The sequence below is a fragment of the Gnatocerus cornutus genome, chromosome 7 (assembly GCF_029298725.1).
Source record: "Gnatocerus cornutus isolate USDA-ARS CGAHR chromosome 7, icGnaCorn1.1, whole genome shotgun sequence".
Lineage (NCBI taxonomy): Eukaryota > Metazoa > Arthropoda > Insecta > Coleoptera > Tenebrionidae > Gnatocerus > Gnatocerus cornutus.
Genome location: NC_142239.1, coordinates 12585747 through 12613301, shown reverse-complemented (window position 1 = coordinate 12613301; position 27555 = coordinate 12585747). Strand labels below are relative to the sequence as shown.

At 31.9% G+C, this 27555-nt stretch overlaps 1 protein-coding gene across 3 annotated transcripts; it reads left to right on the top strand.

Moving 5' to 3' along the window:
* Window positions 1-210: 210 nt before the first annotated feature.
* On the top strand, window positions 211-25694 carry LOC148171103 (SH2 domain-containing protein 4A-like). Of its 3 annotated transcripts, none has more exons than XM_088040853.1 (4): window positions 211-384; window positions 21245-21973; window positions 22020-22433; window positions 25301-25694. In XM_088040853.1, exons 2-4 carry the CDS (start codon window positions 21253-21255, stop codon window positions 25411-25413), a joined length of 1248 nt encoding a protein of 415 aa, XP_087896979.1. In that variant the 5' UTR covers window positions 211-384; window positions 21245-21252; the 3' UTR covers window positions 25414-25694. The 3 variants fall into 3 exon arrangements, with proteins under 3 accessions (XP_087896979.1, XP_087896982.1, XP_087896978.1); XM_088040856.1 differs by lacking the exon at window positions 211-384 and adding an exon at window positions 3897-4054; XM_088040852.1 differs by lacking the exon at window positions 211-384 and adding an exon at window positions 13178-13255.
* The last annotated feature ends 1861 nt before the right edge of the window (window positions 25695-27555 follow it).

Here is a 27555-nt window from a genome sequence, read left to right as displayed (position 1 = left end):
AGAAAATTTAGCAGTGACTGAGCAACGTACACACGAAGTTACAGTGCCACTGGTGAAAGCAACTAAACTTTAATTATTTAACATAAAGACCAAGAAAGTTGATTTATAATCCATCTTCGCTCCGATGATTCTTTCCATTTGCACTTTTGGCCCATCTTTGATCTTCATCGGAACAAATCGTTGCCACCTCCTGCTGTTGAGTGGCACCGGCTGTGCAAGACGGCGAGTTGAGTCAGTCGGCTTTTGGTCGTGATCAGAGCAGGGTAATCAGTTTCCTGCTAGTGCTTGCGCCGTCTACCACACATGTTTTGTCGATTTCGTCCTGCGAGTGTCCGAGTGAAGTTTTTTCTTTTGGAATGTTAGTTTGAGCAGCGGTAGCAAAAGGTGAGTTGTGTTCTTTTCTAAGCGCATCTGGAGGACACGCGGGCGCCAGACTCTCATTTGAAATGTGATCACAAGACTGATATGTGACTGTGATGGCTTAAGCACTTGGAATAATAAAGACCCAGCCAGGGTGGTACCACACAAAGAAGTTTTTTCTTCTGGAACAATGCCCCATTAGCATGCTTGTCGACCACATGTGCTCAGAGTCGATCTTGTTGGCAGTACCGTTTAGTACAATTTCGCCCTCAACGGTACTTGAATATGTGCCATCAGCAACTGTGGGAAATAACTGTGAAGCTTCTCAGAAGCGTCGTTTTATATAATGTTACACTTTACTTTTATGCTCAGTTGCACTTGTCATGCTCAAATAATCTCCTCGCCCATAATTCTGAAGATCTTCGCAATTTTCTTACACATGAAAATTGCATATTTTTGAGTCAATAACTCACGAAGCTAGCGAACAATAAACAAAGAGTTAGAATAAATAATCTTATTACAAGCGAAGCGGAAAGTAGGTGCGTGGAAAACTGCTATGAAATTCCCATCAAAGTAAATAACAAGGTTGTTGTATTTCTCTTAAAAATGGTGGAGGACCTGGTAATGTCTTTATGTACAAGAAGTGTTCAATTCTAGTTAATAAACAGATAAACGTCGTTGTAATTTATCTCGGTAATTTTCTTTGTGATTTATTGCGTATGTTTTCTTCCGCTCGTATGTCTATTTTTGTAATTTAGGACCAATTACATACTAAATTCAAAGGTTGAGGTTTTTCCATGAAACTAATGACTAAAGGTGCTTTAAATTGAAGGTCTTTTTGTTTCCTTTGGGCTGTTTTTTTACAGTCGCTTTTGGCCTTCTTAAGAGTTTTATATGGATAGAGTAGCTTAATTGAATTTAATCTCGGTTTAGGTTCGTTTTTCTCAGATTAATTAATTAAGTCTAATTCAGAAGAATCTTAATCGCTACTTTACACCAAGTTTTGATTCAAAACAATAAAATCTAAAGTGTGAGGAAAATTTAGAAGAGAATTCAAGAAAACATTTTAAGAGGATTTCAAAATACTTCTAAGAATGTTCAAACAAGAGAATAAAAGAAAATTTTCAAAAATTTTAGTACTTCCTGGATATTAAAATTTCTAAAATTTGTACCTTTTGCTCTTTGAAGCTGTGATTTGGTTCTGTGAAAAAGTAACTCAAAAGTTGTAACTTGTCTAAATTTCATGCCTGTAGCGTTTAAATTAGTAAAATTACAGGGGAATTAGAAATTTTTCCTAATTTTTAGGACGTCCTGGAAGTATAAATTTCTAAAATTTGTGCCTTTTTCTCTATGAAGCTGAGATTTGGTTCTGTCAAAAAACAACTCAAAAGTTGTAACTTGTTCAATTTTCATGCCTGTAGCGTGTAAATTGGTAAAATTACAGGCAGAATTAGAAAATTTTCCTAATTTTCAATACGTCCAGACAAAAAAATCTAAAATTTGTGCTTTTTTCTCTATGAAGCTGTGATTTGGTTCTGGCAAAAAACAACTTAAAAGTTGTAACTTCTGCAAATTTCATGCCTGCAACGTGTAAATTAGTAAAATTACAGGCGGAATTAGAAAATTTTCCAAATTTTTAATACGATCTGGAATTTTTTTTTTTTAAATTTGTGCCTTTTTCTCTATGAAGCTGAGATTTGGTTCTGTCAAAAAACAACTCAAAAGTTGTAACTTGTTCAATTTTTATGCCTGTAGCGTGTAAATTAGTAAAATTACAAGCGGAATTAGAAAATTTTCCAAATTTTTAATACGTTCTGGAAAAAAAATTCTAAAATTTGTACCTTTTTCTCTTTGAAGCTGTGATTTAGTTATGTTAAAAAGTAACTAAAAAATTGTAACTTGCACAAACTTCATTCCTGCAGTGTTTAAATTAGCAAAATTACAGGTGAAATTAGAAAAATTTCCAAATTTTTAGTACGTCCTGAAAATGAAAATATCTAAAATTTGTTCCTTTTTCTCTATGAAGTTGTGAGTTGATTCTATGAAAAAACAACTCAAAAGTTGAAACTTGCCCAAATTTCATGCCTGTAACGTTTAAATTAGTAAAACTACAGGCTGAATTAGAAAATTATCCAATTTTTTAGTACTTCTTGGAAACGAAAATTTCTAAAATTTATGTCTTTGCCTGTCCGAAGTTGTAATTTGGTTCTGTGAAAAATCGACTTAAAAATTGTAACTTGCCCAAATTTCATGCCTGTAGCGTTTAAATTACTAAATTACAGGTTAAATTCGAAAATATAGAAAATTTTTGGTATTCCTGAAAATAAAAATTTATAAAATTTATGTCTTTTACTCAATAAAGTTGAAACTTGATACACTTAAAAAGTGAATCAACGACTGTAATCTCCCCAAATTTCATTACTCTAACGTTTAAACTGACAGAATTACGAAGACTAAAAAAAATTTTTTTAAATTTTTAGTACCTGCTGAAAATAAAATTTTCTAAAATTTGTACCCTTTTCGCTATGAAGTTTGGAATTCGTAGACACAAAAAGCTAATCAAAGATGATAATCTTCCCAAATTTCATTGCTGTAGTGTTTAAAATTGTTGAAATTTTTGTGGATCCTGAAAAAAAAATTCTACAATTTGTGCCTTTTGTTCTATAAAATTGAAATTTGGTACAGATGAAAAGTGAAACTAGGATAGTAGTCTCTCCAAATTTTATCTCTGTGGCGTTTAAACTGCTAAAATTACAAAGTGTAAAACAGTATAGTAGTATCTTTTCCTCTTTTTTTAAGTGCCCAATATTCTTTCATGCGCCCAGGGTTTCAATCGACTTTAATCCGCCTCTGTTTAATTTAAAATTTTCTAATTCCTTTCAATCTAATCTAACTCTACTCTAATTTACACAAATATCTCAGTTAATTATGAGCCTGATTTAATCACTTAAATTCATCATCTTTTGACTGAATTTTAGTATATACGTACCTATATAGTCTAATTAAGACTTAATTAATTGTGTTGTTTTTAAATACATATTTTAAGTCAGATGTCTAATTAATTTAATTAAAATGAAGAAAAAGTGTCTTCCCTCCCTTGGTACATAATTCCTATTATTTTTACGAAGGAGTGGCAACCAGATGTGTTTATGAAACTCCAATATTGTTCATATTCATAATCTTAACGATTTGACCATGGAAAATTTATGGCTGTTGTGAAAACTATTGAAAATAATTTTTCCACGAGACGAAACCAATATAGAAAACTTCTGCCGATTTTCCACGCTAGTGATAAGAAACGCGACTATTTTGTCCTGTTATCATCGCTCCACAATATTTATAACAATATCTAAAGTACAGTAAACAAAAACTCAGCCAACACGACTGTATTGTTTACAAACATTGGCCAGTAATGTGTCACAAATGGAATTTTTATAAATATTTCCTTTGAACAAAACCATTGCCATTTCGTAATTGTCTTGCGCACGCTTCTTGTGGTCACTATGAATTCAATAACCGCAATTGATAAATTATACAGACAACAGTCATCATTTGTGCGTCATGTTTTCTTGTTGGTACAACTGAGCCAATATCCGGCGATTAATTAATATTAATAAGCAGTTTCTTGACGATATTCGGGGACTCTTCGGAGTGGAACGTGTTATTTCACCGCGGAACAAAAAGGATTCACTAGGTGAGTGAAAGGAAAAAGGTAGAATTAGGATGAAAACGGGAAAAGAAACGATTCCCATCGTAGGCGTCAGCTTTCACCTAGATATGTGCTGTTATTATCAATTTTAAGTACGGAAGTGCAGTAATTACTTTCCATGATATGCCACTTAAAAATTCGATAATAAAAAGTCCAGAGGATACACTCCTTCACTTCCGGAAATTAATGTAAATGGGGGCACTGTCACCACCGACTAAAGGGAAGCACTTAAGTTGATAACACGCTAAATTGATAATGGAGGCTACATGGTAACTTTCTTGTGGTAATTGCCCCATTTGTAATTAAAATGAAAACTTCCGTCAAATTCCGCCGATGATGTCAGGCTCGGTAGTCCTCTTTGCAAGGTTTAACAGAATTGTCAAGGATCTTGAGCTCCTCTTTCAATTGATGTAAACACAAAGGTATTAAACGTCTTTTAGATTGAAAACAGTGATAAAATGACCTCTTCAAAAAAGTTTTTGGCCAATGTCTCCTATATTTATTAAGCAAACTCAACAAATTTTGACTCACTTTACGCAGAATGTCACTCTGAATCCAAAGCCTCAAGAATTTTTAATTTTTGTCAACAAATAACTGAGTTATGGCCGCTTGAGTTTTTGGGTTGTCGCCAGAGGTTCCAAACAATTCGTGCTCAATATCTCGGAAACTATTACAGATATTAAGATCCGGTTTGCGCCATCGTTCTTCTCGCAATTTTTTACATAAGAAATAGATTTTTTAAAAGTCGAAATATGCAAATTTTTGCGAAAATTAATGACTAAGACTATGCCAAATTTCTGATATCGATACCTCGCTTATTTTTTGGAGTAAACTTTAGTTATTTATATCAGTGTACGCAGAATTTTCCGCAGATTCCAAATCTGGGATTGAAATTCAGATCCGACAACAAATAATTCAGTTATGGCCGATCAAAGTTTCAGAAACTTGATTTTCATTTTTCCTAATTTTTCAAGTAAAATATCTCGGAAACTATTTGAGATATTGAGATGCGGTTTGCGCCATTCCTTTTCTCGGCTCATTTTACGTTAGAAAATGTTCTCAAAGGCCTAAAATTCAACAGTCGATTTTTCGCGAAAAAAAATTCCGACTCGGACGATGACAATTTTTTCATTTTTTACTTTTTTTATTTTTAGCCATACCTTGTAAACTATTTGTTCGATCAATCTCAAATTTGGCCACTAGATAGATTTTGAGCTCCTCTTTCGACTGATGTATAATTCAAAGCTATTAAACGTTTTCATTTTAAAAACATTGATTGAAAATCGCCCTAAAATGACGTTTTCAAAACAGTTTTTGGCCAATGCCTCGTTTATTTATTAAGCAAATTAAACAAATTTTAGCTCACTTTACGCAGAATGTCACGTTGAATCCAAAACTGCAAGAGTTTTTAATTTTCGTCAACGAATAACTGAGTTATGGCTGGAAACTGTTACAGATATTAAGATGCGGTTTGCGCTAAATTTGGGAACATCGAGTAAAAAAATCGATGTTGAATTCAATTTCAACAAGAGCACAATGACATCGATCTCCAATACATCGGAGAAAACATCGATTTTGAAAAATAGTAAATAAAAAACTCAATATAGCATAGTTTGTTGTGAAAAACAAAAATAAATAAAATTCTAAATAAAGCAACAAAATAATTAACAAATACGAGAAAAACAAAAATAAATAAAAACCTATTAATAAACAAAAAAATATGTAAATAAATTATAAAAAAATAACAAATTCGAGATTAATAAGAATAAACAAAATTCAAAAATATAACTCCCTTAAATTAATTTCCAGTCTTCTTCATTTAGACCGCAGCACAAGTAAATCCCGCCTTGCTGTGGTTCTATACGTTGACAACCAACCAAACGAAATGTCACCAAAATCAAAAGTGCAAAATAAAATACATACATCGAAACCGCAATCATCGCTTTTTAAAATTTTAAAAATTAAAAATCGATGTTTTTTTGGCGAAATCGAATTTAATAAAAAATCGATGTAAAAGTCCCAGATTTAGTTTGCGCCATTGTTTTCTTCGCGAATTTTTACATAAGAAAAGTCGAAATTTGCAAATTTTTGCGAAAATTCATGACTAAAACTATGGCACCAGCTAAAGAGAAGCACCTAAGTTGATAACACTCTAAATTTTGGTAAAAATTGGTAACTTTCTTGTGATAATTGCCCCATTTGTAATTAAAATGAAAACTTCCGTCAAATTCCGCCGATGATGTCAGGCTCGGTATTCTCTTTGCAAGGTTTAACAGAATTGTCAAGGACCTCAGTACTCATTCTTCGAACAAAGGAATCAACATCCGTTTAACACATGCTGGATTTAACTTTTACTCGATTTTTACTTTTCTATGGAAAGTTCATGCATTATTCACTTGTTACGTAAAGCTGAATTCCCCCGAATTCGCACCGATTTATCATTTACTTCTAATTGCAGGGTGAAACTACAATAATTGAATGAATTACTAAATTAATTAAGCAAGTTTCGTGACAATTTGAATTAACTGTACTGTAATCAAAAGAGTACAACTGGACCGTTGCCCGCAATTTTAACACGTTTTTCTCGTTTAATTGTGACAAGGGCTCCGCTTGTCTGAAAGCCATGTAATTGCCCCATTAAACTCTCGAGATATGGAGAAAATTAAGCCGATCCTATCTCAGACAATGCGTTGTGTGTGTGAAATTTACGACACTTTTAATGTTTGCATTTATTGGCAATTTCGTCGCAGTTAAAGGTCGCCACGATCAAAAATAGAAACTTGAAGAAAATGTCATTGGAAATTGGAGGTAGTCGCTGGATATGGAAATTGAGATGCTACGACCTTTTCCGAGGTCGCTCGCTAATGAACTTTAACTTTGATATTGGATCTTTGCAGGGGTGAGTGGCCGAGGAAATAAACAAAGCGGAAAGAAAATGCGGAGAAATTCAATAAGGATTTTAGTTGTGGGTTTTCTCAGGCAGATTGCTATTGTTCGGTTCGGTGTTTTGTGGACTCTGTAGAGTGTGGGTGGGGCGTTTTTAATTCGGGGATTTACAAATGATTACCTGGCGGGACGTGGGTTGACGAAAGGAATTGGTTCTTTGTTGCTGATATCGATTGATAGATTGATACTGCAATCATTTTACTCCTATGTTTTTTGGATTTGTGCCATTTTTTCTTAATTAAATTCTAGACAGTTTTTTTTCTATGAAATACGAATTTGGGGCTCCATATCTCGGAAACCACGACATTTATAGAGACGGGTTTTCGCCATCGTTTTTCTCCTTTACTTCATTCATTGTTACAAGATTGATAACTAAACTTACTTTAGTCGATTTCTCGCTAATTTTTTTAACAAATTTAAGTTATTAGGACTTATGTTACGCAGAATTTCACACAGATTCCAAATCTGGGATTGAAATTCAGATCCGACTACAAATAACTGAGTTATGGCCAATCAAAGTTTCGAATAGTTTTCATTTAGAAATAGATTTTCATTTTTCCTCATTTTTCCTAATTTTTCCTAATATCTCGGAAACTATTAGAGATATTGAGATGCGGTTTGCGCCATTCTTTTTCTCAGCTCATTTTACGTTAGAAAATGTACTCAAAAGCCCAAAATTCGATAGTCGATTTTTCGCGAAAAAACATTCCGACTCAAACGATGAAAATTTTTCATTTTTTTTTTGTTTTTGGCCATAGCTTGTAAACTATTTGTCCGATCGATCTCAAATTTGGCCACTAGATAGATTTTGAGCTTCTCTTTCGACTGATGTATAATTTAAAGCTATTAAACGTCGTTTTCATTTTGAAAACTTTGATTGAATATCACCCTAAAATGACGTTTTCAAAACAGTTTTTGGCCAATGCCTCGTTTATTTATTTAGCAAACTCAACAAATTTGGGTCTCATTTTACGCAGAATGTCCCGCTGAATCCAAAACCAGGAGAATTTTTGATTTTCGTCAACAAATAGCTGAGCTATGGCCGTTTGAATTTTTGGGTTGTCGCCAGAGGGCCAAATTTTTGAAGGTTCAAAACAATTCGTGCTCGATATCTCGGAAACTATTTCAGAAATTGAGATGCGGTTTGCGCCATCGTTTTTCTCGCGATTTTTTACATAAGAAATACTTCTTTAATTTTTCCACAGTCGAAATTTGCAAATTTTTGCAAAAATTTATGACTAAAACTATGCCAAATTTCTTATATCAAAATCTTATTTTTTGTGGTACACTTTAGTTATTATACATCAGTGTACGCAGAATTTTCCGCAGATTCCAAATCTGGGATTTAAATTCAGATCCGACAACAAATAACTGAGCTATGGCTGATCAAAGTTTCGGAAAGTTGATTTTTTTTTCTTAATTTTTCGTAATTTTTAAAGTTAAATATCTAGAAAACTATTAGAGATATTGAGATGCGGTTTGCGCCATTCTTTTTCTTGGCTCATTTTACGTCAGAAAATGTACTCAAAAGCTAAAAATTCGATAGTCGATTTTTCGCAAAAAACAAATTCCGACTCTAACGATGAAAATTTTTCATTTTTTTTTGTTTTTGGCCATAACTCGTAAACTATTTGTCCGATCGATTTCAAATTTGGCCAGTTGATAGATTTTGAGCTCTTCTTTCGATTAATGTATAATACAAAGATATTAAACGTCGTTTTTAGCTTGAAAACAGTGGTTGAAAATCACTCCAAAAAGACTTTTTCAAAACAGTTTTTGGTCAATGCCTTGTTTATTTATTAAGGAAACTCAACTTATTTCTGCTCATTTTACGCAAAATGTTACGCTGAATCCAAAACCGGGAGAATTTTTATTTTTCGTCAACAGATAACTGAGTTATGGTCGTTTGAATTTTTGGATTGTTGCCAGAGGGCAAAATTTTTGAATGTTCGAAACAATTCCTGCTCAATATTTCGGAAACTATTACAAATATTGAGATGCGGTTTGCGCCATCGTTTTTCTCGTGATTTTTCACATACAAAATAGTTCTTAGATTTTCGAAAAGTCGAAAGTAGCAGTTTTTCGCGAAAATTTATGACTAAAACTATGCCAAACTTTATTATACCTCAATTTACGCAGAATTTTGCGCAGATTCCAAAACTGACCTAATTTTTCCCGTCCGTCAACAAATAACTGAGTTATGACCGATTAAAATTTTGGATAATCCATCAAAACTATTTTGGGTAATTTCAAAATTCTTCTTAAAAGTTTCAGTTAAGGACCATAAACCTGAAATAAACTAAAAAGTAGCCACCGAAGTGCAAGCATTAGACGTCCAACTTCTGACAAAACTTTCAAAGTGAAATCCAAACCAAAGAAATGTGCTTGAAATATGAAAATCTCCATCTGACATTAAAATTACCATAATAATAATTGTATTCTCAAATCGAACGTCTTGAATAAGGAAACAAAAATTTGCCAATGACTTTTGAATGGGGACACCAAATTGAAAGTAGTAAAATTAAATTCCACAGAAAATTCTTAATTTAAAAGATTCAGTACCACACGTGGCTGAGTTCCTTGATTACCACGAATCATAATTAATTTTTTACTTTACGATAAAAAATAGTAGGAACAGATCTTTCAACAGCTCAAAACTTCTAATCATGACTACCATGCAAAAGTATCCATTTCTTAATTTTACGCTTTTTGCAAATCTTCGTATTGCTCATATTTCACCTTTACTTCCGCCCAATTGTTATGTGTATTTTTCCCTTCTTCGTTGGTGGTCTCATTCCACTCGATCAAGCATCAATTCACCCATTTTAAGTCCAATTTTCCAGATCGTGGAAAAACACGCAAAGTAGATCAAGTTTTCCTGCAGGAAAGGTTAAAAATCGTAAACAAACTCTTAATTAGTCGTGATAGATCTCACGCTAATGAGAGACTTGAATTTAAATGGTGGTACTGTGAGTACCATGACCGCGGAGGCCACCTCCTACAGTGATACAGTTTCGATTCAGTACCAGAAATGGTACAATTTCACGCTGAATTAAACTCGAGCAAATTGAAGTCAAACACGAGTACTACTCTGCGGGACCAAAAGATGAATTTACGTCGATGTCGCAATTGGTTCAAGCTGGATGGTTTCAGAAAAACGCAACTGGATTTGAATATTGGAAAACGTTGGTGAATCATCGTGGCAATTAATGAAGTACTTTTGTTCTTAATTGCACGATTGTAATGGATATTTCCCATGAAAATCGCCCAGTGAAAGTGCAATATTACGTTTCTTATTGTCGATCAACTGCTCACAATTACCTTAATTGAAAGTAGAGTAATTTACGTAGTACCGCTATCATATCGATAAGGTACGACTAAATTATAGCGGAAACTCAAAACCAATTAGCATTGCGAAAAATTTTATCGTTTCTAATGAGAGATTCACAGCAGATGTTCAATGGAAAGAACGACCTAGTAGATAACCGTCGATGACTAGTACCGTTTTTACATTTTTTTCCATTCTTGATGGACGCGAGTTTTCTCGAATTCTTGGACAATGGCGTACGTTGTACGGGCAAGGTAAACAAAATTAGTGAGTCATGAACGACCTTGATCTCATTAGTACCAAATGCGTTGGATTACAGGTTGATGGTCTTATCGCGAACGAAACGGAATTTGCTTTAATTGGAGTTTTCAGTACTTTGAGTCGTGACTCAGTTTTCTGGTAAAACGTAGTTTGATGTGTAATCGGTGGTAGTACCATGCAGAATTAATTCAAATTAGACTGTTCTCACCCAATCTTAGATCTGGTTGGTATTTGGTTTTCGTGCTCTGCCCATGACCATAGTACCATAAAGATAGAGCAAGATTGGAATTTTAATTAGGCGGCTTATCTACATAAGAGTAATTACAAGTTCTAAAAACGTTTTTTATCCAATTCTCTTTCGTTAGTTTGTAGGATCCAACAGACGATATTGAAAAATTCCTAAAAATAGTTACTTGTGTACCAAGGCCAAAAAGTGTTTCTTTTTTTGGCCGAGCTTTTTTTTAATGGCCGAGGCGATAGCCGAGGCCAGAAAGAAGGCGAGGGCAAAATGGCACTTTTTGGCCGTGATACACACAAAATTTTTTAGGCGACATCATTAAATTTACTAGTTAATTAATTTTTACTTATGATTTATTGATTTAATCATTTATAACAACTGAATAATTGGAAATATTTATGAATCCTTTAGAAAAGTTCTTTTTTTTTTATTTACATTTGCAGTTTCGGCATGTGTAGCTTCACAATTTGTATGAATTAGGTTTGATGTGCTTTTTGATGTTGTTGCAGCAGCACTGCTATCCATGTTCATTTTCAATAATTCAACACGTCTTTGTTGCACTTTACAGCAGTTTGTCGATTTGATTTTACCCAAATAATTATAAAATTGAGGGTAATATCGGTATCTTGATGTAATATGCAAAACTATGGATAGATGGCGCCACCATAGATCGGCCGAAAATGTTTGCGGCCAGAAAAGACTCACTTTTAGGCCGCTTTTAAGGCCTTAAAATTTCATTTTCAGTTTAAGTCGCTTAAAAAAAATTTTTTTTGGTTCTAGAATTTTGTAGTTTCGCACTCATTCAAAAAGTGTTATGTGTAATAAAACGTCATCATTTCATTGTAGTAATGTCAAAATTGACCGAGTTATGGGATTAAACAGAAAAAATTGTAAAATTTTTGACTCGTCTGAGGAATGAAAATGAAAATTCTTGAAAATTCTATTTCTAATTTAAGAGTTCTGTAATTCTGCAGAATTAGTAATCATCTCAATTGTAGTAAATCTTCAGCATTTCATTTTGATGACGTCAAAATTACAAGTGCAATGAAATCTATCATCAAATATTGAAAATTTTTTGAGGATGAAAATTCGTAAAAAATTTCCTTCAGCTTCTAGAATTGTGTAATTTGGCACAAATATAAAACGTTTTAATTGTAATAAAATCTCAAAATTTCATTTTTGTAACATCAAAATTACAAGAGCCCTGGGATGTAACATCAAATATTGAAAATTTTTGGTTCGTCTCAAGAATAAAAATTCCTAAAAATTCTCTTTCTGGTTCTAATATTTTGTAATTTTGCACAATTATAACACGTCTCAGTTTTAATATGGCCTCCAAATTTGATTCTTGTAGCGTCAAAATTACAAGAGTTATGAGAACTAACATCAAATATTAAAAATTTTTGGTTTCTGCCAAAAATGAAAATTCGTAAAAAATCTCTTTCTAGTTTTAGAATTTTGTAATTTGGCCCAATTGTAAAACATGTCAAATGTAACAAAACCTCCAAATTTTATTATTGTGTTGCCAAAATTACTAAAAATTATAGGATTAAACAGAAAATATTGAAAATTTTTGGTTAGTTTTAAGAATAAAAATTCCTAAAAATTATCGTTCTCGTGCTAGAATTCAGAGATGCCAGAGTGGAAAAAATGGTACCAACTAAACCAGTAGGTTGCCTACAATGTTTTTTCTAGAGGCAAAAGTACATTATTTATTAAGCTTTAGTTTCACACTAAATTACTTTTAGAAAAATTGAAACTTGGTCATTTATTGGCGTCCATTTTGAAATATGTAGTGTCGAGTAAAATAAGTGGGGTATTTTTCTCTTAAAAGAATATTTTCTTGGTATTATATCCTACCAATAAATTTTCCATTTTGTCTTAAGGAAATGTTAGAATTAATTTTTCTAGTCTAAACAAGCAAGAAGAAATTTCAACACTCCGTATATTCAAAGTACTGTTCTTAAATTATTTTCAGGAATTTTCTATAGTACCATGCTCTCAAACATACCAAAGTTACGTCAAAATTGGTCAAAAAATTTTCGTAGTACCGATCCCTTTTGATCTTTTTTTACCTCTTAGCTACTTTAACATTCTTTGATCATCACACAGGTAATTGACCGACGAACGATCCGAAAGTCTCCGCATTGTTTTTCGTTTTCTTTTCTTTAATTACCAATAATTAGTTCAATCAGTAATATTTCCTTCTTCTGGCACGCTTCAAGAATTCCAAGCTAATCATCTGACAAAGAAAAATGATTCTCAGCATGTGATGTGTTTGTCTCTCAAATCTAATAAATAACGCGCGTCATGGAATTATCAAGCTTTACGGTACCACATGATTATCAGACTCAGTTTGTTGTGTACATTGTTCGGTGAACGGCAACCTTCAAATCGAAGGAAATGGAAGAAGGTAAATAAAAGAGTTCGATTAGCTATTGGTCAGTCAGGGAAAACGAAGCGTGTAGATATCATTAATTAAGTACTTATTTGATTAATTAATTAGTAATTTCAACGGATCATTTTACTGAAGAAAAAACCTCAAACTAAGACGTACCTTGTGTTTTGTTTTCCACATCATGCCTGATCGAAAACGGTACTTTATAATCAGCCTTGGTTTTGTCACCGGTCGATGCCATTTTTTTGTTCATTGTGACCTCTTTTCCGAAAGAATTAATGGTAATTTGCAGCGAAACCGTGAAATAATACATCATTTTTGTAATTAAGCGCGTTTAGAGAAGTGTGCGATAATGTAGGCTACAAATGAATTTTTTTTGGATTTGGGTCAGAATGCGATCGTAAAATTCGACTGATAATGAAACTTTATTACACGATTAAAATGGTAATCGAATTCTTTGTGATAGTCCTTTTTTATTTTCGGGAATTTACATTCCAAAATCTACCAAGGAAGCTATAGCGCATGAGTAATTCATGAAATGCTTAGTTTTGTCATTGTAGTGTGATAAATATACAAATTTTGACCTAGAACCGCTGAAAAACTTTTGCTAAACGGAAGACGATTAACTTTTCAAACATTCCAAATATGTTTGATTTGGAATTGCATAGAAATAAGAAATTCTCCATTTCTATGATTCATGAGTATTTAATTGTACCTTTCTAATTTTCTTGTCTTTATACTAACTTCTTTATTGCTGATTCAGATGATTGCAACAAATTATTCAATTGTGGGAATATTTTTTGTTTTTTTTTTAATTCTGCATCGAGAGACTTTTAAAAATGTTTTCATTCCGTGCATTCTTCATAAATACTTCTTTTCTTAAGTTCTTGGAAAGGAAATTAAAGAAGCTTTCCAATGCACTACAAAACTCGTTGATGCGGTCAGTAGTTGGCAAGATATCTGAAAAAAAACCGACGGAATTTCACTTTACGAGATTTTTTACATGGTTTGCTACTGAAAAGAAGAATTTGAGAAAAGAAAAATTGCATTGGGCTCACACGCACTCACGCGACTCCAGACAAACGGGCGCTCGCGTGTTTTTTTATTTTCAATCAAAAGAGTCTTGAATTTTAATTAATTTTGGAATTTTGAAGAATTGGTTAATTCGATTATAGGTCTAATGCAGCCACAAAAAATATAAATATATTTATATTTTTCCAATTTTGTATTTTAAACATTTCCAAGTTGCTAAGAAAACAAAGCTATTATAACATCCCTCCAAATTTTATTCTGGTAACATCAAAATTTCGAAAACTCTGCGATGTAACATCAAATATTGAAAATTTTTGGTTCATCTCAAGAATAAAAATTCTTAATTTTTTTTTTGATTTTACAATTTTATAATTTGGCACAATTATAAAACGTCTCAATTGTAATAAGGCCTCCAAATTTTATTCTTGTAACATCAAAATTACAAGAACCCTGGGATATAACATCAAATATTAAAAATTTCAAAAATCGAAGAAATGACTCCTCAAAAGCAAAATCTTGTTGACTCAAACTTAATCACATTTATCAGTGATGCTCCCAATTTCTTTATTTACACAGTCATGCCAGATATAACGACCCCATAAATCAATAAACGAAACAAAAGGAATTCACGCATTGTTTTTCTTTAGTGGGTCAATTAATCATTAATCGATTCTCCGTATTTAAGAAGTGAAAATGAGTTTGGCATTATTATCAGTCTCCACGCAGAATTGCATAGATAACTAAACAAATATCTCCGGGCTAAGAATGTGAATGCTCTTATTACAGGCTTAGTTTTATGCCAAGGTTATCACTTTATCAATATTTCTTCATATTCGCAGTTGATCTCTCCGGATCTACTTATTTTTCCTTGTTATATTCAAGATTTCCGGCTCTCAAATGATAGCTCAGGTTTCCTTATTTCTCGGTTATTCCGTTACAAGGTTACAAAATTCGACAACCGCATTCTTCTTAAATGCATTTGCGCGGTGACCCCATTGTCTGTCCGCAGACTCTTCCTGATGAAAATAACGGCAAAGTTTCACACTTTCTGGCCGATTGTGCAGAAAATTGTATCCGTGTTGTTATGTAGTTAAAATGTTTTTCTTCGTTGACGTAATTTGCTGTATTTGGAGGTGTTAGGATAATGGAAAAGTCGCAATTTTGAGTGGTTGCAACATGTGGAATTTGTAATTTGGTAGATTAAAGGATTTGCGATTGGTGTGTCCTTTTTTGGACGATGTTGCGTCAGATGGCTTTTTTGGGAAGAGATAAAAGTGGGTGTCGAATCGAATGTCACAAAACTAGACGAAATTTAGATTTTTTGTTACTCAAGTATTAGTTACACTCTTTTGTACAAGAATATTAGATTTGTCCTCTTCAATCTTTTTAGTTTCTGTTTGTGGATCATCAAAGTTTTTGTTGGAGTATTTTTTTATCGTTTGGTCACTTTTTTTATTGAATTTATTTACCTACTTCGGGTTCTTCAAGTATTGTAATGTTAAATCTGACAGCAAATATCCAAATTAGCAAAGTAATGCTATCTTACAGAAAAATTTTGTTTGTTTAACGAATGAAAAAGTCTAAAACTCTTCTTTCCGCTTCTAGAATTTTGTCATTTAACACACATTTAAAACGTTTTAAGTGTAATAAAACCTCATAATGTCATTGTAGTAATGTCAAAATTGGCCGAGTTATGGGATTTAAAAGAAAAAATTGTAAATTTTTGACTTGTTTGAAGAATGAAAATTTTTGATAATTCTATTTCTAGTTCGAGAGTTCTGTAATTTTGCAGGGTTAGTAAGCATCTCAACTGTAGTAAGTTTGGAAAATTTCATCTTAATAACGTCAAAATTATAAGAACAATGAGATCTAACATCAAATATTGAAAATTTTTGGTTCGTACCAAGAATAGAAATTCGCAAAAAATTTCTTTCTGGTTCTAGAAATTTGTAATTCGGCACAAATATAAAACGTTTTAATTGTAATAAATCCTTCAAATTTCATTCTTGTAACGTCATAATTACAAGAGTAATGAGATGTAACATCAAATATTGAACGTTTTTAGTTCGTCCCAAGAATAAAAATTCCTAAAAATTTTCTTTCTGGTTCTAAGATTTTGAAATTTGGCACAATCATAAAACGTTTCAATTGTAATAAGTCACTCCAATTTCATTATGAAAACGTCAAAATTACAAAAGTAACGAGATCCAACATCAAATATTGAAAATTTTTAGTTCGTTCAAAGAATAAAAATTCCTAAAAATTCTCTTTTTGATTTTAGAATTTTATAATTTGGCACAAAACATCTCAATTGTAATAAGGCCTCAAAATTTCATTTTTGTAACGTCAAAATTACAAGAGTTATGAGAACTAACACCAATTATTAAAATTTTTTGTTCCTGCCAAAAATGAAAATTCGTAAAAAATCTCTTTCTGGTTCTAGAATTTTGTAATTTGGCAGAATTATAAAACATCTCAAATGTGATAAAACCATAAAATTTTACTATTGTGGTGTCAAAATTACCAAAGTTATAGCACCCAACAGACAATATTGAACATTTTTGGTTAGTCCCAAGAATGAAAACTCCAAAAAATTCTCTTTTTGGTTCTAAAGTTTTATAATTTGCCACAATTATAAAACATCTTAAGCGTAATAAAACATTCAAATTTTATTATTGTGATGTCAAAATTACCAAAGTTGTAAGATCCAACAGAAAATATAGAAAAATTTTTGTTAGCTCTAAAAATAAAAATTTATAAACTTGTTTGTTCCGGTTCTAGAATTTTGGTTTTTGGAACAACCATAAAACGTCTCAATTGTAATAAGTCGTCTAAATTTCATTTTATAACATGAAAATTACAAGAGTAATGAAACCTAACATCAAATATGGTAAATTTTTGGTTCGTCTCAAGTAAAAACATTTCTAAAAATTCTTAAGGTTCTAGAATTTTGTAATTTCACACGATTCCAAACAATAAACATAATTCTTGATTGACTTTTCTTACAAAATTTTAAAATATGGTAGATCTTATCTTATCTTAATCCCAAACCTTTTTTTTCTTTCAGATAAAATAAACAAAATGGTCATAAATAGTAAATATTGGATACAGCTTATCAATAATATGTATAATTTTTACATTATCATTAGTATAACACACAAATATGTAGTAAAAAATGCAACACTGATTATAATTTATTTGTGGTTATTATAATACAATACCCCGTAAACATAATTTATTCTGTGTTCAACAATGTACGTCTTTTACCATCCAGATTTTATCTCCTGCACTTGGCAACAATTATTTCTTCGTGAAGGACAGTGAGCTTCCTTCCAAACAATGTCTACAAATTTTTATTGAAATTCTCGACTGTAATCCAACTGGTACAACTTTACAATTTATCAATTCACTTTATCACCGCACCCATTCCTCGCAAAGAAAGGATGCCTCCAATGACTCAACACCGATAAAATCGTGGATTATTTAAGACCAATTATCCTCAAAAATAACTTTCACTAGAACCTTGGTAATGGAACCTTACATAACTTGCGAAAATTATATTAAAAACGAGACGAAGTCTCCACGTCCTCATGACCTTAAATCCTTAAAAGTTTCTTCAGAAGCATCCGTTGGGAAAGCTAGTTTTTCTTCGTCTTCACGCTCGAGTAAAATTCCTGGCACGTTGCCACCCGTTCAAGGGTTAGACGTAAAAGGGTATTTGTCTGAGTCATCCGGTTAATTTTATCGCGTTATTTATAGACAGGGAAATTGCCCCCTGAATTAAACATCTCTTCGCGTGCGCTGCATTCAAGTGTACAGGGCGAGTCGGCATGAAATTATATTAGTTTGTACCTTTAATGTTGTGTGAAAGTGAATTTGACCTTTACTTACTTAAGTTTACCTTGATAATTGTAATGCGGGTTTATTTGCTTCGATACGCTCCAATCACGAATTGCTTATAGCATAATTCTGATTAAAGTGGTTATTTGGTTGAGTAAACAATCAGGCGGATATTTGTTGATACCGAATTGAGCGATCACGAATTTGGGTGACATGACCTGAAAATCGATTGCTAATAACTTATAATTTGCAAAAACTGAGCTTTCATATTTCAAATAGAACAGTTTTCGTGTTTTTTTTTAACTATTTTAATTAACAAAGATTTGAACATGACAGGTTTGTGTCAAACAAGTGACTCATAATTGTTATCATTGTTGACTGATTCATGGGTAAAGAAAGCGGCGTTTTGTCGACACATTTTTCAAAGTACGTGGACATTTTCAACATTACGATGTGTGATTAAAAAATGATTATAATAGTTGAACGCGTGTTTTGTTAATGATTTAATTACTTGTTTAAGTGTTTTTTAATTATAATTATTATCGGCACACGATAGCTGAAGTAATCGATGGATTTGAGGAAATATCACTCGAGGTTTTGCCGTTTAAATGTACGCATTTTTAATTTGTTTTTTTTTTAATTTTGTATAAAAATTGTAAGATTTGATTTGTCTCCAGAATAAAAATTTCGGAAAAATTTGTATCTTATTCTAGAAATTTGTAAATTAGCACAAGTAATAAACAAGTAAAGTGTAAACAATCCTCCAAATTTTATTGTTGGAATGGCGAAATTACCAGAGTTATCGTATCTAATAAAGAATTTTGGAAAATTTTGATTCGTCTCAGGAGTAAAAATTCCTACAAATTTTGTTTTTCAGTCTAGAATCTTGTAATTTGGCACAATTAATAAACGAGTAAAGTGTAACCAATCCTCCAAATTTCATTGTTGGAATGTCAAAATTACCAAATTTATGGCATCGAACAGAAAATTTTGGAAAATTTTGATTTGTCTCAAGAGTTAAAATTCCTACTAATTTTGTTTCTCAGTCTAGAATCTTATAATTTGGCACAATTATTAAACGGGTAAAGTATAACAAATCCTTCAAATTTTATTCTTTGTAATGTCAAAATTAGCAGAGTTATTAGCATAGTTAATCTAACAGAAAACTTTTTTTTTTTTTATTTAAGAGTCAAAATTCCTAAAAATTGTGTTTTTTGTTCTAGAAGTTTGTAATTTGGCACAATTAATAAACACATAAAATTTAAAAAAAAAACATCAAATTTTGATGTTGTAATGTCAAAATTTGCAGAGGTATAGGACCTAACAAAGAATTTAAAAAAAAATTGTTTCAAGAATAAAAATTTCTAAAAATTGTGTTTTTTATCCTAGAATTTTGTGATTTCACGCACTTAATAAACGCGTAAATCGTAATAAATCCTTCAAATTTTATTGTTATAATGTCAAAATTGACAGAGTTATAGGACCCAACAGAGAATTTTGAAAAATTTTGGTTCTTGTCATGACTAAAATTCGTAAAAATGTTGTTGCTTATTCTAGAATTTTGTAATTTGGCGCAATTAATAAACAGGTAAAGTGTAATAAATTCTGCAAATTTCATTGATTTAATATAAAAATTAGCAGAGTTATAGAATCTAACAGAAAATTTTGGTGTTTTTTTTTTCGATTTAAGAATCGAAATTCCTAAAAATTGTGTTTTTTGTTCTAGAATTTAAAAATTTGGCACAATTAATAAACACGTAAGGTGTAATAAATCCTCCAAATTTCATTTTTGTAATGTGAAAATTAGCAGAGTTATAGGACCTGTGTGTTTTGTGTTTTTTATTCTAGAATTTTGTAACTTGGCACAGTTAATAAACGCGTAAATCGTAATAAATCCTTCAAATTTCATTGTTGTAATGTCAAAATTAGCAGAATTATGGGACCTAACAGAGAATTTTGGAACATTTTTGTTCGCCCCAAAAATAAAAATTCCTACAAAATTTGTTTCTTATTTTAAAATTTTGTAATTTGGCCCATTTAATAAACGTGTAAAGTATAATAAATCCTCAAAATTTCATTGTTATAGCGTTTAAATTAACAGAGTTGCAGAATCTAACAGAGAATTTTGGAAAATTTGTTCGTCTCACGAATGAAAATTCCTAAAACTTTCCTTTTTAGTCTTAGAATTTTGTAATTTGGCCCAATTAATAAACGAGTAAAGTGAAATAAAGCACCCAAACTTCATTCGTGTAACTTTGAAATTACAAGAGTTACGAGACCCGACAACAAATGTTAGAAACTGTTTCTCCGTTCTGAAAGAAAAATTTCTAAAATTTCTCTTTCTGATTCTAGAATTTTGTAATCTGGCACAAAATTAAACGACACTCCTTTATTAACATGTACTGAAATTAGGCATTATTAGACCCATTCAGTTATGGCAAATAAAATTTTTGTTACCACGATACGATAAGTAATTAAATTAACACCATAACTCGAACAATAGATTAAGATCCTTTTTATGGACTGTTGCAGCGGATGTTATTGCTATATTTATTAGCATGTTAAATTACAAGGAACAGTATAAAAATGTTTATCGAAAACTTTAAAGCCAACGCACTGCGATGGCGATGGCGTGATTGTTAAACAAAAGTCGAGGACTAAATCGAACTGCGCTTCATCTTGGAGATAATCCGAGTGCAATCTACATTAATCCGATTATAAACAGTTCATTAATAAGAGCACAAATACTTCACGGTTGCGTTGTAATTTTCTATTAAAATTGTAATTTAATTAATAATAATTGAGCATGACCCAGCCGTTTTTATGCGAATTTTTTCCCACTAATGAAACCCCACGCCCATTAACATTTATTAGCCGATTTGTCATGTCGTGACCGGTTCCACTTATTCATTGTTAAATCTCCGATTTTGCCAATAAAATGACGTAATCTTCCAAGAAAAATTAAGAGGAACACGAGCGCCTTATCTTTTAACTTAATCTTGAGCAAACGTTCTTATTTTCTGGTCTATTTATTACCAGTATTTGCCAAACATATTTTCCACGCAACTTGTTACAGAACAATGAAGCGTGGAATTTATTTCGTATTGTATAATTCAACCAAAATTCTTTCAGAGTGCATAATGTTGCAACAAATCCTCCGGGACATGTACGTCGACCCCGTCATCCTCGCCGAGTTGGATGAGCAGCAAAAACAAACTCTCTTCTGTAAAATGCGCGAAGAACAAGTCCGAAGATGGAAGACGTGGAACGAAAAACTCGGCGAAGACGCCAGCACCATCAGACCTTCAAGTAAAAAGAAGAAAGTGTCGTTTTTGAAAGGCACCGATGGGGAACCGTGGGTGTGGGTGATGGGCGAGCACCAAGACGACAAAACCATCGAAGAAATCCTCAAGGAGGAAGCCATAGAAAGGGCGAGGAAAATCGCCGAGAAGGAAGCCGAAGAGATGAGGAAGCAAGTCGAAGCGCAACTTTACATCGAACTGGCGCCGCAGATTGAAGAGATCGAAGCGACGCCCAAATTGGAGATTGATAATGAGATGGATATTTACTGTTCGGTGGACGAGTTGCGGGAAAAAATCAACACCAAACCGAAGAATTTTAATTATAATGTTAACCAATATCAGAATAAGAATAAGTACAATGTGATTGATACCCGCGATGTTCTCCAAGAGATTTCTTTGAACACGCAGAAGGTGGCGCAGAGGGTGGCGTTGTGGGAGAAAAGACTGACGGAGGAGAGGACGTGCGAAATCTTCCAAACCATCCAGAAGCGGCAACAAGAAGTGGCCAAAGAAGCGGAGGAAGCTGAGCGGAAACACGAGCAGCTTTGGATGGAACAAGGTGAGTTTACCACTCCTAAGAACTCTCTTGATTTTGTTCCTTCCAGAACGCAAAGCCAAACAAGCCGAGCAGCAAATCCGCGAAATCGCCCGCCGCGCGAGAGAAGAACACAGACTGACAAATTTCGAAATCGACACCTCCTACAGCACGGTCAACACCGGCGTGCCTCCAGGTCGTAACGCGGTCATCGAATGGTACAAAAACAGCGAACGGCCAAAATGCTCGGGCGTGGATGCAGCAAATAACGTCGAATCGTGGTTTCATGGGTTGATCACAAGATCTGAGGCTGAAAAGTTGTTGCTGGACCAACCATATGGGAGCTTCTTAGTTAGACTATCGGAGAGGATTTGGGGCTATGCGATCTCTTACAGAGCACAAGAGAAATGCAAGCATTATCTTGTCAGTGCCACACACAAATATCAGTTCTTAGGGAATAATCAAGTCGAACACAATTCGCTGCGTAAGTATTTGAGGGAATGACGCTGGTGGAAAGGAATGTAGCGTAATTGCTAAAGTTTGTTTGAATGAGAGGATTATCGAGAAGAGTTGCGTAATGTTGCTTGGAATCGTTTTTTCGCGATTGTCTGTCGTGAAGGAAATTTTGATGGTGCAACTGTCATTAACCTGCGAAATCTGCATATTTCGACGATTGTATTGTAATTCGAATGATTGTGAGCGAAATTTTGAACGTTCGAAAATTGGTGTGGTCATCAATGAAAAATCTAATCGCATTCTTATGGAAAAAGAGCAGCAGGTTTAAATTATTCTCTATGCACAATTAGTAAACGTCTTAAATGTAAAACAACCTTTTTCTAATATCAAAATTATTAGAATTATGGGATCAAACAGAAAATTTTGAAGAACAATTTTTTTTTTAAATTCTCTCTTTAATTTTAAAATGTTGTAATTTATCATAATTAGCAAACGTGTAAAGTGTAATAAATCTTCCAAACTTCATAGTTGTAATGGCAAAATTAGTTGAGTTATGGCATCTAACAGAGAATTTTGGTAAATTTTGATTCGTCTCAAAAATAAGAAATTTAAAAAAAAAATTCTCATTCTAGAATTTGGTAATTTGGCACAATTAGTAAACACGTAACGTGTAATAAGTCTTTCAAATATCATTGCTGTAATATTAAAATTAGCAGAATTATAGGTCCTAACAAAAACTTTTTATTTTTTTTTTATTAAAAATTGTGTTTTTTATTTTAAAATTTTGTAAATTGGCACAATTAATAAACACGTAAAATGTAATAAATCCTGCAAATTTCATTGTTGTAATGTCAAAATTAGCTGAGCTATAGGACCTAACAGAAAATTTTGGAAAACAATTTTTCGTTTCTAAAATAAAAATTTCTAAAAATTTGTATCTTATTCTAGAATTTTGTAAATTAGCACAAGTAATAAACAAGTAAAGTGTAAACAATCCTCCAAATTTCATTGTTGGAATGGAGTAAAAATTCCTACAAATTGTGTTTTTTAATCTAAAATGTTGTAAATTGGCACAATTAATAAACACGTAAAATGTAATAAATCCTGCAAATTTTATTGTTGTAATGTCAAAATTAGCAGAGCTGTAGGACCTAACAGAGAATTTTGGAAAACAATTTTTCGTTTCTAGAATAAAAAATTCTAAAAATTGCATTTTTTATTCTAGAATTTTGTAATTTGGCATAATTAATAAACGCGTAAATCGTAATAAATCCTCTAAATTTCATTGTTGTAATGTCAAAATTAGCAAAACTATACGACTTAACAGAGAATTTTGGAAAACATTTTTTTGTTTCTAGAATAAAAATTTCTAAAATTTGCGTTTTTAATCTTAAATTTTATAATTTGGTACAATTAATAAACGCATAAATCGTAATAAATCCTTCATATTTCATTGTTGTAATGTCAAAATTAGCAGAGTTATAGGATCTAACAGAGAATTTTGGAAAATTTAGATTCGTCTGAAGAATAAAAATTCCTAAAAATTTTGTTTCTTATTCTAAAATTTTGTAATTTGGCACAATTAATAAGCGTTTCAAATGTAATAAATTCACCAATTTTCATTGTTGTAATGTCAAAATTAGCAGAGTTATGGCATCTAACAGAGAATTTTGGTAAATTTTGGTTCGTCTCAAAAATAAAAATTTCAAAAAATGTTTCTCATTCTAGAATTTTGCAATTTGGCACAATTAATAAACGTGTAAATCGTAATAAATCCTGCAAATTTCATTGCTGTAATGTCAAAATTAGCAGACTTATAGTACCTAACAGAGAAATTTGGAAAATTTTGGTTCGTCTGAAGAATAAATATTCCTAAAAATTTTGTTTCTCACTATAAAATTATGTAAGTTGGAACAATCAATAGGCGTCTCAAATTTAATAAGTTTACCAATTTTCATTGTTGTAATGTCTAAATTAGCAAAGTTATAGGATCTAGCAGAAAATTTTTCTTTCGGTTCGTTCCAGAAATGAAAATTCAGAAAAACTCTTTTCCTGGTTATGGAATTTTGTAATTTTCTGAACGATTCCCATCACATTTCTTATTTTTAAAATTTTTCAAATTATAATTCATTCTAACTCTACGCGTTTCTTAGCCATTTAATTTTCTTCACTTCCAATTTTTAATTTTTTTTGTTTTTCAGTATTACAGTTTTTCAATTTGATAGATTTTTTCATTATTCAATTTCGTAGTTTTTTAGGCTACTAGAAAAGTTTCCCAGATTCTACTTACTTGTTTTCTCAGTTTCTTCCTGCGACATGAAGAAGAGAATTCTCATAAATTTCATTGCACAGGACGAAGAATTGAGACGACACAACGTGAGCTGAAAAGCGGATGTTGATATTTTAGATTTATGTAATGTCTGAAACGTGTATCACCTGTAAGTGGATTTACAAGCGTCACGACATATTTATTCATGATTATATTATAAGATTTCCCAGTCAGTGACTTGATCTCAGACCTTCTAAAGCAATTAATAATAGCATAAAAACTATAACAATAGTATCTAATGAGAATGATTCCTGTCAAGCGAAAGTGACTTCCTTTTGTATTTTTCCGCCATAAACCCAGAAAAAAGCCGTTAAAACGTATGAAATCGGCCTCCAAAAACACCCAATTAAGCATACAATTCCCATTAGACGTAGTATTGTTATTAAACTAACGGTTCCTTCACGATTTTCCGAACCATCTGTTTGGTTTTTCTGTGACTTATGTGAGGTCACAGGTGCATTCTGCAGCTGTCTCCTTCATGATTCGTATATCAATTACCGGCTTTCCTTTGTTGTATCAATGACACGTCCATTTCCGTTGTATTAATTATGGATTTCTTGTTACAGGTGATCTCATAGAATACCACAGACACCATCCATTGACTGGCGGTGAGAAATTGATGGAGGCTTGTCCTAGGAGTCCAAGTTCGACGCACGCTGAATTATTCGACGACCAATGAATCGTTAAATCTCAAACAAAACTCTGTGATCGTTTGGCATTTTTATTGTGTTATGTAATTCGTTTTTATCGTTGATTTGTACCATTTCACTGGAACGATTCTATTTCAGTATTATATTCGCACTTAATTTCGCTTTGTAATCCTGATCGATTATGTGCCTTGTGTTTGTAGGATTTTTAATATTTACTTTAAGGTATTTGTATTGTGTATCTAAACTTACAAGTGCCCCAATTTTTAGTTGAATAGTGGGGACGCTGTATGAAATATACATTTTGCTTAAACTTGACTTGTTTTATTCTTCATACTCCGGGGCGAAACGACATGCGTATTGTTGGTTGCATACGCCAGATAAACATTTCTTACTCTAGAATTTTCTTATTTGGGGCTCAAAGAGATAATTTCATTGCTATATCGCTGAGAAATTTTATACTACAGGTCATGGTAAAAAAATGAATATTTTCAACATTTGTCTATATTGCTCTATAATTTGAAGATTTGGCCCAGTTAATCATGAGGCCTATACCTCACCAAATTTCATTAGAATTTTCTTAAAAATTCCCAAATACCAGTCTATAATAAAAACTCTCCCAAATTTTCACTTCATTCTGAATAGAAAATTTCCCAAAAATTGTATTTTTTGCTGTATAATTTTGAAATTTTGTACAAATAATACGAAGACCCTAAGTACTAATTTCCCAAAATTTTATTGCAATATTGTTAAACCTTCTAAAATTACAGGCTATAATAAAAAAGAATTGAATTTTTTGGCTTCCTCTAAAATAAAAAATTTCTAAAATTTGTCCTTTTTGCTCTATAATTTTAAGATTTGACACAGTTAATTAGAAGGCCTATTGTGAAAAGCTCCCTAAATTTCATTACAATATTTTTAAAAATTCCAAAATTACAGGCTATAAGACGAGCTCTTCCAACTTTTCAGTTTATTCTAATAAGAAAATTTTCCAAAAATCGTATTTTTTGCTCTATAATTTTGAAAATCTGTACAATTAATACGCAGTTTCCAGGTATTAATTTCCCAAAATTTCATTGCGATATTGTTAAAACTTACGAAGTTACAGACTATAATAAAAAATAATTGAATTTTTGGCTCCCTCTAAAATATATTTTTTTTTAAATTTGTCTTTTTTGCTCTATTATTTTAAAACTTGAAACGGTTGATCAGAAGCTCTGTAATGGTAACCTCTCCAAATTTCAGTACAATATTCTTAAAAATTTCAAAATTATGGGCTATAATATCATCTTATCTTCTTTCAATTTTTCAGTTCTATTAAAAACAAATTTATAAAAATCGTATTTTTTGCTGCATAATTTTGAAATTTTGTACCGTTAATACCAAAACCCCAAGTAGAAATTTCCGTAAATTCCATTGCTATATTTCTAAAACTTCAAAAATTACAGGCTATAGTAGCAAATAAATCAATTTTTTGGCTTTTCCTAAAATAAAAAATTTCTAACATTTGTCTTTTTTGCCCTATAATTTTTTGATTTAGCAGAATTAATCAGAAAACTCTAAGTGGTAACGTCCCCAAATTTCATTACCATAGTCTTAAAAATTCAAAAATTACAATCTATAATAGAAACTTTTCCAAACCGTCAGTTTATTCTAAAGTAAAAAAATACAAAAATTGTATTTTTGGCTCTATGATTTTGAAATTTTGTACCTTTAATACAAAGACCCCAAGTAGTAATTCTTCTAAATTTCATTCTTATATTGCTAAAACTTCCAAAGTTAGAGATCATAAAAGGAAAAAAAATCGAATTTTCTAATTCCTAAATGTAAAAATTTACAATTTGTGTTTTCTAGGCTCTATAATTATTTTGATTTGTCTCAAATAACAAAAATGCCCGTGTAGGTAAGCTCCCCAAATTTCATTTTTATATTCTTAAAAATTCAAAAATTACAAGCTAGAAAAGAAACTTTTTCAAACTTTCATACCATTTTGAAAAGAAAAATTTCCCAAAATTGTCGTTTTTGTTTTTTTGTAATTCTGTACACTAAATGAACAGGCGGCAAGTATTACTTTCTCCAAATTTCATTCTGAAACTACGAAAATTACAAATAATAAAAAGTTTTAAAACCACCTAAAACCAAAAATTTCATTTTTTTTTTGGTCTAAATTTTAA

What these genes read in the sequence shown, in the direction of transcription:
- LOC148171103 (XM_088040852.1), top strand. An exon ending in GCAGCTTTGGATGGAACAAG is followed by an intron (nt 21,974 to 22,019) that starts GTGAGTTTACCA and finishes TGTTCCTTCCAG; the next exon opens with AACGCAAAGCCAAACAAGCC. An exon ending in AGTCGAACACAATTCGCTGC is followed by an intron (nt 22,434 to 25,300) that starts GTAAGTATTTGA and finishes TTCTTGTTACAG; the next exon opens with GTGATCTCATAGAATACCAC.